Source organism: Ambystoma mexicanum, chromosome 7q (assembly GCF_040938575.1).
Source record: "Ambystoma mexicanum isolate Mex_15411 chromosome 7q, UKY_AmexF1_1, whole genome shotgun sequence".
Classification (NCBI taxonomy): Eukaryota; Metazoa; Chordata; class Amphibia; order Caudata; family Ambystomatidae; genus Ambystoma; species Ambystoma mexicanum.
Window position 1 is genome coordinate 173,483,687 of NC_090941.1, and position 12,353 is coordinate 173,496,039.

At 44.4% G+C, this 12,353-nt stretch overlaps 1 protein-coding gene across 1 annotated transcript in view; it reads left to right on the forward strand.

Annotated features, from left to right (window-relative positions):
• STK24 (serine/threonine kinase 24) overlaps window positions 1-12,353 on the forward strand; it is a 1,188,458-nt gene that overhangs the window by 1,111,687 nt on the left and 64,418 nt on the right. Inside the window, exon 8 of the mRNA XM_069639237.1 lies at window positions 8,113-8,224. Coding sequence (XP_069495338.1) covers window positions 8,113-8,224 — 112 coding nt within the window. The remainder of the gene's footprint in view (window positions 1-8,112; window positions 8,225-12,353) is intronic.

Sequence of the window (12,353 nt, forward strand, 5' to 3'; positions counted from 1 at the left end):
AATCATGGTCTCCTCACATGTGATGTAAGACCAGAAGACAAGGCCTATTCATAAAGCTCCAGATGAAGATAGCATTCTACCTTCACTCCCTTTGATTTTCTGAGGAAGAACAGTCAGCAAGGTCAACTAGAGAGAAGAAGCCATCTGATAAGAGATGGTAGGCTAACTAGCTAAGGAGGGCAGTTATCTGACGTTGTTCCCCTGCACCTGGTTTCCTTTACTTACATGCTGCTAGCGAGCCGAATGTCCAAGGTTGGAGGAGAGTGCCAACCAATCATCAGGGTCTATGTAATGACAGACCATACATTGTTGCAGAAACCTATCCGCCGCTGCTGTTATGCTATTATCTGTATTTTATGTATTTTTAGGTTGTTTAAGGCATACCTACCAGATAAGGGGCAGCCAATAATGATAATTAGCACTTATATGGACTATAGTTATAGTAAATGTTCCCTTAACCAATCCCTACACACGATAGGTTTTTACTGTTTGCCACGTAGCATGATGTAATGATTGACATACATTGAGGTATAAAGCCTTTTGCATAGTTGAAATAAGTTGAGAATGTGTGAGCTACAATTGGTTTGTTTGCCAGGTTTCCCTACTTTATTTAACTGATAATAAAGTAGTATTTTGCCATATTCTTTGAGTCCGTCCCGTTATTTGGGCCTGAGATCATTTATTTGGTAATCCCATTCGGCACTTGGAACGCTCCAGGTGCTATTGCACAATTCATTCAAATAATTTGCCAGTTGAGGAGGAGATGGCAAAGTTGACAAAATGCATTCTGGGTTACATAATTTTCTGATGATGACAGAAAGTTATTTGGGCTTATTGATCGCTGTGGTAATGTGATTTTGTAAAGAGCTTGATTTAGCAGAAAGAATAGCTTTTTATAAATATTGACAGCTATATTTACAGTGCTACGAGTCGTTGTTTTACACCGCAATTTTTCTTTCTTACAGTAATCCTGCTTAAGGACCCGAAGGGAGGAAGAGTACCACTTGTTGGCCTTATTTTTTATATGTCTTGGTTTGAGAGGGGCAATGCTGTTGCAAACTTCACTCAGCTTAATCATGTTTGATTGAAAGAAATCTTCACATGCAAGATTGGATGTGAAGGGTAACAATACTAAGGGAGGTTTCTCTTCTGAAATGTTTAATAATTGAAGTAAAAATGGAGCCTTTTATTGCATTTACAAAACAGAAACATTCTAAAGGGTACAGAAACAAATATAGGTGGAGTCGGACATCTGTGCATGTGCACTGTATGTAATGGTTGGGTTCTTTTAACCATCTAGTTATATAAATGGTATGTCTTAGGAAGGGTGTATAGTGATTGCATCGAATGCCAAAGCATCAAATGCCCTAGCATCTAAAAAAAAGCAACGAAAAAAAAAACATTGAATGTATTTTTTTTTCTTTTTTATTTATGGGGGGTCCTCCAACCCCCGTTTTTTTACCCCTTAAAACCCATTACAATTCACATAAAACCTTTACCTTTGAAACAAATGCATTCAATGCTTTTTTTTTCGATGCATTTTTTTCGATGCTTTTGGCATTCAATGCTTTGTATTCGATGCAATGACTGGATACCCTTAGGAAGATAGCGTTCTGTATGCTGCCTAAACCACATGCTCCCTGTGGAAAACTATCTACATAGTTGCTTTTATATGTTTATTGAGGCATTCAAAGGTTGGTGCAAAAGAAAGTTATCATTCATTTCTACATGTACAATTTACTGTTTATAGAGATATTTATTTTAAGAAAAAGAAGCATCGGCTGTTTTTTCCCATGCATAGCAATTATTCAGTTACAGTAGAGCCTCCTGTGTTTAGTATTGAACAAAGCTGTAGGTATTTTAGTCATTGCTGTGTTAAAGGCCCTTTTTATACATCCAAAGTTCAGACCATTTCTCCCAGGGGTGTGTTGCCTTTCACAATGTGGACTGTTACATTTGGCAACCAATGATCTTAGCATTGTAGCGCCAAGGATGTAATCTCGTGCATATCAAAAATACATAACAAAGCACAGATGATTGACACGTATGCATGGAGACCGGCCAGAGCCCTGACACAGAAGGCTGAAGGATGTAGATCAGCAAGTGTCCACGCTTTCAATGGAGTGACATCTTGCAAACAGGCCTTCCTCCTGGCTTCGCTGGGATCCTAGAAGAGAAATGTTTTCACCAACTTAAGAAAACTGAGCACACAAACTGATTTTTCATTTGTTGCCGTTTATGCAAAAACACATTTAAAAAACATGTCATATCTTTAGAGTGAAAATAACAAGGGGGTCCTGGGAGACACTCTGACAGACATGAGTCCTGGTTACAAGAGCCTTACCCAGAGTCTTTAGAGTGTAAAAGACGGGAATTAGTTTGAGGCAAAACGTGGTTCCTTTTATGTCACGCAGCAAACAGAGTACAAACATCATTTTGCCAAAGTACATAAATCTTTATGTAATAAGAATGAAACCTGGTTGCTCCATTCCATATTGCCCAAGCAGAAAATCTGTATGTGTTAATCCCAGTACTCATAATACAGGAGGGGGCACCCCCACACCATGCCAGATTGGATACAATATGCTGCTACTATCACAGCTCTATTTGTCGTTCGACCTATTAATTAAAGATACCATTTTACTCCATTCCCCTATGGAAAATGCCTTAGTGCAAAAAACACATTCTTTCAGTATATATTTGCTCCAGTGCAATATTTGCCCTAGTCTTTTGCTCAGGTGCCAAAATGCTTTGAAAGAATATGTTTTTGCACTAGGGCACATGTTGGCCCTGGTTGTAATTGCACCTACAACGGTTCAAAGTGTATGTAATACTGCCCTTTGATTGAGGGGGCGTTGATTCCGCGACGTGTAGGATCTTCTCACCAGTACCCCATATTGATGGGCATCTCGCCAGAGCGAAGGAGAAACGATAGCTCAACAGGCAGGGGTTGATTCTCTGAGTTGGATCTAATGCCAGCCCTACTAGGCAGTGGAAACGTGTTCAGGACCTGGTGTACGTTGCTCGAGAGTCCCTAGCACCCAGGAAAAGTCCAGGGGCCTCATTACGACCCTGGCGCCTTTTACGGCGCCGTTAACCCATTAGCGCCTGATTACGAGGTCCCATTGCGGGGCCCGACCTTAACGGCTGGTCTACACCAGCCGTTAAAGTAGGGACCCGCAAATGGACCTTGGTGCTAAGTATGGTACCGCAATTTGCGGTACCGTACTTAGCGCCTTCCCCATTCCCTTTGAGCCCTATGGGGCAAAAAAGGGAATGGGGAAGGGCCATGGAGGAAGGGGGAATTACCGCCCCGCCAACCTTGTAATGGGGTGGTAATTCCCCCTTTCTCCATGGCGGAGTCGGTAAGTTACCGGCATGGACCATGGTGCTATTAGCACCATGGTTTTCCACCTGGGTCGTAATGAGGCCCCAGGTTTCTGTATGTCCAGGTCACGCCAGGATGAAAGAGTTTCATCTGCTCACCCCTATGATGCACAAGTTCTGCTAATACTTAATGCACTTTCTGAGGTTCGATGAATCAGCCAAAATGGGACACGCTATGGTTTCACAAACTGCTTAAATAATAATAAAAAAGCTAGTCACAAAGGCGGTCCATGCCTACAGGCAAAGAACTCAGAGCACAGCTGGTGTATAAAATCCCTATAATGTAAATTTTGGGGATTTGGTACTCTTTATAATACCAAATCAAAAGAAAAAACATTACAGTTGGGTTGGGCCTCTGAGTGGAGATGTGCTTCAGGTCTTGGGGCATGGAGGTAGGCATGGGCCTTGGGAAGTGGATGGGCCTGTCAGTAGGGGGGTGCACCCAGAAACAGAGATGGACTTGGAGCATGGGTGGGTCTTGGGGAAGGGATTGACCTTTGAGGGGGGATTGGCTTTGGCCAGGGATAGGTCTCGGGCAGGAATGTATCTCAGGTCAAACATGGGTCTTGGGAATGGAGATGGGCATCAGGGTAAGAATGGCCTTCAAGCCGGATGTGTCTTGAGTAGAGATGGTCCTTCAAGTGGGCATGGGCTTCAGGAGAGGAGCAGAGAAGGTCATTGGATGAGGTGCTGTTATAGGCCTACAAAGAATATTTGGTTAGGCTGATCTTGAATCAGGAAAGCCTTAAAAAACACTCTCTCTCATATACACCGTGATAATGTCACAACTAGCCGATTATAACATAATCAGCTAATTGTGATGCCACACTAGCTGATTATAAGATTATTCTGAACTGTAAAATCAGTATACCTCGAGGAGTGACGTACCATTACTTGATTGGCCAAATTCCGAGCTGTAATGCGTGATCCAGCTCAGAGTTTCTGCCATGTCACAAACCTCCCCGCAGACTCCACTCACTGTGCAGCCGCTACAGTCCTGTCCACCATCTTACCCCTCTTCTGCTGTGTCTGCCCTCTTGTCAACTTAGGTCACGGTCATCGCCCCACTGCTGCCACTCTCCATCCCCCCTTACACCTTCCTCTACTTCCTTGAGTTGCCCTATCACAGGCACAGCTGGCAATGCTCACCACAGGCCATCCCCCACTTCCATGTTCAGTTCTTGAATAATCCCCTCCCCCAGGCCACCAGGGTACATGAAGTGGTAGTCAGTCAAAATCTCGAAACCAAAATATCGAATACAAAAAGACCGAAAAAAAAAATATCGAAAAAAAAAATATCGAATTTTTTATTTATTTATTTATATATGTTTTTGGGGTCAGGTAAGTAAAAAAAAGGGGTAAAATAAAAAAAAAATGAAAAAAAGGGGGGTTGGGGGGGGAACCCCCCCATTTAAAAAAAAAAACACATTGAAAAAAAAATTCGATATTTTATTTTTCGGCCTTTTGTATTCGAGATTTTGGTTTTCGAGATTTTGGTTTTCGATATTATCACTATAAACCACATGAAGTCTTTCACTGAGGGAACTAATAGCTTTATAGTCCAGGCTGCAGGATACACCAGTCAGATAATGGCCCTTGGGTGTGTGCTGTAAAAGCTACATCATATCTACATTATGACGCACTTGCTATTACAATGATAATAACTGTCATGACAGTATGAATGATCAGTTCGATTCTCCCAGCAAATGGTTGCTGCTTGCACCCCCTGTGTTTCTTACCAAGAGAGGCCCTTGTCTCCACTTCAATTAGTCCTTTGTTTATGATTAAATGGCCACTGTTGTGTCAGTTATTGATTGCTCCATCAGACAATGGTTGATGACGTCAATGCCTGGAAGATAACAGGCAGCCCAATTCTGTAAATAAAACTATGACTAGGGCAGCGTTTGATGTGCCACTGCATCATTCAGTACTTGGGCACTTGACACTTTACTTGCCTTTAGTACTGTTTGCAATAGTATCTCTATTATCGAATGAAATTAACTAATATTGAGATTGACTTACATGATTTCCATCCGTATTGGTCTAGGAAATTACTACCTCAAAACACTTTTTTATCAATGTTTTTGATATAAATATTTTGTACTATGACTAAATTGAATGATTTTTAACTGTTGATATTTTTGTGAATGTATAACGTGTGTTTTTATAATATTTTGGAATAATATTATAATATGTAGTGATAATTGTGTACCTGACTGAACCCCTTCTTCTCGGACCTCTATCCTTTGATATGAGTACTCAAATAATTTTAGTTCTCTTCCATGTGACCCTTTTCCTTTTGTTCTCACTGAATCATTCAGTAACCTTGAAAAAGCGCCATTAATCTTTCATGGCAAGTGCGTCAACCCACTCCCCTTCCCAGATCTTACCTCCTGCCCCCTCCATCAGTCTAGACAGGCCAGGTGTGGAGAAGACGCGGGAGAGAAAACAACCTACTCTGTGAATGCTGATCGACCCTAGAGTGCTGGCAGCCCGGAGAGCAATCTGCATCGAGAGAGTATGTTGGCAACTCAGCAGCAGCAAAAGACCCCAGAAGCTGCAATTGTGTCCGAGTGGTTACATTATATCCATTTCCAGGAATCCGATTGCTGCCTAGACCCCAATAATCACCCCCATGTTTATATTGTGTATGCTTTTGACTGGGTTAAATGTCATATTTTTTGTCTGCCACAAAAACAAAAGAGGTGATGGCTGGGAGGTTTCTAATTAATTGTAGCCTCTGGCATTGCTCTGGACAACCCTCCCAGACTTTCCCCTTTTGTAATGTATTAGCAGGCAAAGAACGCTGGTCTGGAGGGTTGCCCAGAGCAATGCCAGATGTAAGGAATAATTCTAAACCTTCCAGCCATCACCTCTTTTGTTTTGCTATAGTCACCCCGAGTGGGGCAGGAATGCCCAGACGTGGGTCCCGCGCCTGCTGGGCCTAGAGACCCAAGCTACTCCTCACTGATGATGCCCAATGAGGCTGAAACACGTCTGGGGTTGCTTGTGGGCTCGTGCCGAAGGAATGGGACCAAGCAGTTTGTGCTGGACCGTCACTTTTGCATATGGTCTTTCCCCTTTTGCAATGGCTTGGCAGGTGAAGAACGATGGTCTGGAGGGTTGTCCAGAGCAATGCCAGAGGTCAAGATGAATTCTAAACCTTCCAGCCATCACCTCGTTTGTTTTGCTATATTTTTTGTCTGCACCACCACGGCCACGTCAAATGGGTCAAGAAAGAGAATGTTATTGAAAAGGGTCTGCCTAAAAAGGACCAATAGCATCTTTCTGGACTCCCACATGTAACTCACCGGTTGGCCCTTTGGTAGAGCTAGTGTCATAAGCGCTGACCACTTTCTCTGCCTTACGCGCTGTTGCCTGGTACAGGTAGTAGTAGTAGCTGGGGTTGAGCAATCACAGATAGCTGCTGAGAGGGAGAATATTAAACAGCATTCAGCATTACAAGGTATTACTTTTATTAAAGGAATAACCACAGAGAGGTATATGAAACTACAGGTAGCATCAGGTTAAAGGTAGGTAAGATGTTACTGCAGGGTACAGGTTAGTAAAGTCTCATATTTTAGAAGGGGACATTCTGAGGTTTTTACCCTAGTCAACCATGTGATCCAAGGTTGGCTAGGGTCTAACATAGGGTGCCTCCTCTTGGTCAGAGGAGACTTGCCTAGCATTTCGTACTGGAGTGGTATTTTAGGTGTTATAAGACTGATATGCAAATGTATATTTCTTCTGTGTCAATGGTACAGTGAGCTAAAATGTGGTTGTAGAACCTCCTGAGTGGGAACCGCTCCATATAACAGATTGCTTGTATGTGTTTGCTCTCTGTCGAGGGGCTACCACTCACTTTTTTGAATAATGTGTCCTGTTAGGGCTGCAAGAACAAAGGTTCTGAATCAGTGTAAAGATCATTATTCATAAGTAAACAAAGAACTGAGTTGCAACATTCTATTTCTTGGTGGTATGTTTCGGACATATCCTGATCATTGGCCCCAGAGTTCGGGGAGCAAATGGGCCAGAACAAGACGGAGCTGTGCTCCAGCAAAGTTTGACCTGCTGGAGCACCATTTTGTGGTCCCGGGGCTAGCTAGTAAGGTAGTCTCCAGGATCTGTTCTGGCACCAGGGATCCTTCTGCAATCCATTAGTAGTGCATCAGGAGACTTGTGTAACCAACACTGCGTGATTAATTTACGAGCTCCGCGCAGACACAGCCCTCAGATTCATTAACAGGCAGTCCAATGAGTATATATGTCTAGTGATTGTATTGGTATGATTTGACCGTGGCATAATTGTTCGTGGCAGATTTGACCGTAGTCAGTTTCGCCGCAAACCCAATTTTGCTGTGGGCAGAATCATACCAATCCATCGTCCCCTCCCTCCCCCCAATACATCCCCACCTCAACCCCCCCACTTACCTTTCACCACCCGCTGTACTTCTGACCCTGTGGAGTCAGTTCCGTCCCTGCAACGCTGCTCGTGCTGGGCTGTGCCTCTGCATCGCAGCCCCACCCTTATCTCTCTGACCACCCCTTTGTGCACCATAAACCCCCCTCCCCACTGAGTTCCCAGAGCAAATAGTACATTTCAGGGTTTGCTGTAGAGGGCAAGGTCCCAGCATTTTGTGGTTGGCAGCATTCTGTTGTGGTTGATTGTCACACTGTTTCTAAAAAATAGGACAAGGATATTGAACCTCTTGTTATTTCTTGAAGGGAGGCAGAGGAACAGGCTTCTGGGGGAAGTGAACAGGATGACTGGTTCTTCACGGTTCGGGAAAATCCCGACTTGCTTGAAAATGGAGCCGTTCAACTGCAAGAGTTGGAGGTAAATAAGATGTGGCAAAACTGAAATGCGTACATACGAATGAGGTTGACAATGAACACGTTAAGGCTGTACTGTGCTTGCCTGGCATGTTGCCTCACCTGCCGGAGTCAGTGCAAGGGTCTCCAGGGAGGAAAGGTCCAGGAGCCAAAGGAGGAGGGGGGGGGGCATTATTAGCAAGGCCATTGTGTGGAATCCACTACCACCAAAGCGAGAGTAGTATATATGGTAATACTGTAGTAATAAAATACTTTCACACTCACCACTCACACAGTACCTTTCCCAGTCCTGTTCCACTCTTGTTTGGTTTGGTGGATTTGGTAGTGCTCTGCGCCATCATAAGGCCAAAACTATTACTACAGGCAAAAGAGAATGGGAGGGGTTGTCAACAGAGAATATGGTAGTTGTGGCAAGGATGTGGCATTCATCTGCTGAAATACTATTTGTTAATTTCAGATACCCTCCTACATATCGACCAATAAAGGTTTGGTTCACAGTGTGTGTGCGCCAATCGTCAGTGTTGTAGCATGCCACATGTCTAGGTTTCATGGCTCGTGCAACGTAGTGTTATGTATACATCTATGGCTTTTCTTGTTCACTGCTGTTAGCAGCAGCACACACCCTAGGAGAGAGAGGCTGGGCCGAGGTAACAAAGGAAGAGGGTGTGATCAAGATAGCAGACTAGTTTTTTGCAGTTGCTGCCTGTGAAATTATGTGTTTTCCAGAGTGTTCGGAAAGGTTGTTACTATAGCTTTAAGTGGGCTGGTGTGAGCCGGGGCCAAGCTCCGTCAGTCTCCAGAAAGGACTTCTGGGGCCCTGCAGGTGCCACCGCCTACTAGCCCGAGCCATGGGGACACCTCGGGCAACCGTGTAGCCGAAGCACTGAACGGTTACATGGACTGCCTGCAGGTGTCAGCACTTCAGAAGTACTGACATCTGCAGACAGCCAGTGTAACCGTGGCTTCGGCTACACGGCTGTCAAAGGACTCTGGGCCCTCCAGCCCTCCTCTTGTTTCAGGGTTCAGGCTTACCTTTTGTTTCCGAGTAAAGAGTCATCATGCAGCATGAAGCCAATTCAATAAGGCTTCATGATGCGTGATGACTCGGAAAAAAAGGAGAGACTTGGCCCTCCAGCCCTCCTGCTGTTTCACAGTACATAGTCACAGGGGTGTTGTTAAGTCTGGAAAAGATCTGGGGCTACACTAATGTCAGGGCTGTCAGAACTCGGGGCTAGCTAGCATTTTGGTTATAGCCCATGAGCAGCCCTTTCATTCAAAGAGCCTATGATTTTTAACCACGCAAATGAAAGGGCTGCCTGCTGCGTTTGAGAGCTGGGGCACACTGTTGTCACACCTTTGGTGCGTCCAACCCTAATGGGCTGGACGCACCAAAGGTAATAATGCCTTTGCACCCCAGCTCCCCTGCTTTCACCAGCCCCCATATTCCGCATTGGCAAGGGGTGGCTCTTGTTAGGAGACGTGGCCTAAGTACACACATATTTAGGCCATGCCCCCAAATGAAAGCCCCCCTCGATTTAGCATCCCACTAAATCCACTGGTTGTTAACCTGCATGCCGTCCAGGGTCTTTGCTGTTCCCAGCTCCCATCGTAGGCCTTCTGTGCCATGCAGTAATCTACAGGATTTACCGTTCCGTGGCCCCTGTAGATATATGCATTTGTGTGTGAGGTAAGTCTCCAGTATTGTGTACAACCTTCCTGCTCATATTAGGACATAATCGTCAAAGGTTAGGCTGGGTTTTGGGGCAGAATTCTGACGGCAGTTTAGCTTTGGGGGCAGGATGATTCTGACTTTGTGGCCTCTGTCCCTGAAGGAAGTTAAAAGCAATCCTTCTGTTGGTAATGTGCTATCCCTCCAGAGTGGTTCGCGGTTGGCTCTGACCATGTGTACAGGGATTTTGAAAGTGAACCCCAATTTACAGGGGCACCCCTTTAACATATTGGGGTACCCCGGATCACTCTCACACCAGAGTAAATGCACCCCTCTAGGGAATTAAGGCCAAGAGTCTATCTTGCAAGGATAACAAACTTTAATCTTTACAGAAAATGAGGAGAGAGGGTGGTGAGGGGCAAAGTACTCTGCCCTCCCACCCCCCAACCAGCATTCTGTCTTCCATGGCTGGCTCCCGCAGACTAATGGCAAGCAGGTGCCTTTATATACTGTTCAACTTGGTCACTGGCTACCGGCATAGCTCATCCAAAATTGTCCCCCTTGCCTTTCAAGGGATTCTGCAATCTTCTTTCTTGCATGGCCAGGTTTACATTTAGACCTACTTAACATACTGCTGCCTCTGCAGGAATACATTGTAGCTCTTATTTAGCATAATTTTCTATATTATAAACATTCATATATAAACACACCTTCCCGCAATACTCTCGATACTTCACTCAATATTCTCATATTTTATCTGGACCGGTAATTCTCCCAAAAAACCTGTTTTCATTGTACTCTGTATGTCGTGCATTGAATCTTTTAGTCTCCATTGGCTTTTGATGGACAGGGAACAGCTGCTGAGTTACATCGTGCTTTCTGCTAGAGCTACCCGGGACCCACGCAATGCCTGTAGTCTATTTTTAGCACAGGCTGCATTCTTTTTGGCACAGAGCCTGCTTTGAGATTTTAAAACTACACAGAATAACATCTGCAAGTGTTTGCAGGTAATGGTTATTTGCACCTTATATTTAAATACTATTTTCATTTAGTGGCCATCCATGTCTGTATGTAATTATATTTGCATGAAAAAAGCTTTCTCAGCGCTATAGTGCTTAGAAATCTTGCCTAATTTTAAAGCGCTTGGGAATGAAGGAAAGCACTGGCTCCTTCCCAACATTCCCCCCTTTTGTTACTTCTACAGTACCAAACTCATCCCCACCCGACATATCTACAACTCCAGAAATATTAGTTTGAGTTTCGCTGTTTATTGTACGGCAAGGTGTTTTAGATCCCCCAATTGATACCATCATCTTTGCACTATTAGGGACTATATGACCACATCATCGGAGACCCTATTGGCACATGCAGAAGAGAACCAAGAAGAACATGATCTCAGACACCAGTAGTTTTACTGCTGCCCCCAGCCATGATGGGACCCAATCAGAGGCAAGCGATAGCCAATCTGTGTTCTGAAATCCACCTTCTTTCTTCATTTGAACACCTAGTTTGTGCACCGCCTTGATGACGTGGGATAGTGACCCATTCTCAGCATCCTCCGAGGGTAGAAAAGTGCAGCAGCTGCTTGTACCCCAGGAGCCAAAAAAGATTAAAAAGAAAGTCTCTGCTGAGCTAAAAAGCCGATATTAGTCAGGTATTCCTCTGAGCAGTGCGGAACATTCTTTTGAGACAGTTTGAGCTCTTCTTTGTTCCCCGCTGTTTAAATCCTTTTTCTGGCAGCATACCAAATTCTTCTGTGATCTGCAAGCTTCTTTCTGCTTCTTTAGGTGCTAGAGTGGCTGTTGGCACCTGGCATTTCTTCTTCCTTCAGGTGTTCTTCCAGGATTACTAGTAGCACTGCACTGAGTGCAGGGTGGCCAATGAACACTTGTCCCTCTAAGATGGTAGGAGGTGCAGGTAGGCTTGTTGGCCACAGAATCAGTCGTAATCCATCAACGCTGCCATACCTTTCATCATACCAGGGATCACAAGAGTGTGGTTGCACTGTGGGTTTGAGCCACCAGGAACTGTTCCTTCATTGCTAAAACAAAGTTAAACGTTTTTTGGCTCTATGCATTCGCTTGTTCATTGTTGCAATCTGTGTCAGCCTTGGGATGTGTTGGGACCATATTTACGCACACATAGTCTCTATTTGGGATATTGCTTCTCCACTGTACTCGATCAGCCCATCTGCCAGGCACATCACTGTGGTGTCCTGCCATTGTCATTGTCATTTGAATAAACTCCCAATGAAAAAACTGGTCCTTGCAGACACTGGCAGTATTTTGTGTTACCATTGCATAACGCTGGGTATAGATCAATGCTCTTCAACTGCACACTATGTGCCTGGAATGTGCCTTTTATCCCATATAGTGCAAGATGTACCAGGCATTATGCCTCTGTAATTGGTACTGGATGTGGAACTAAAACCTTAGGAGCCCCTGATGTGTGCGGGATAAGTGCA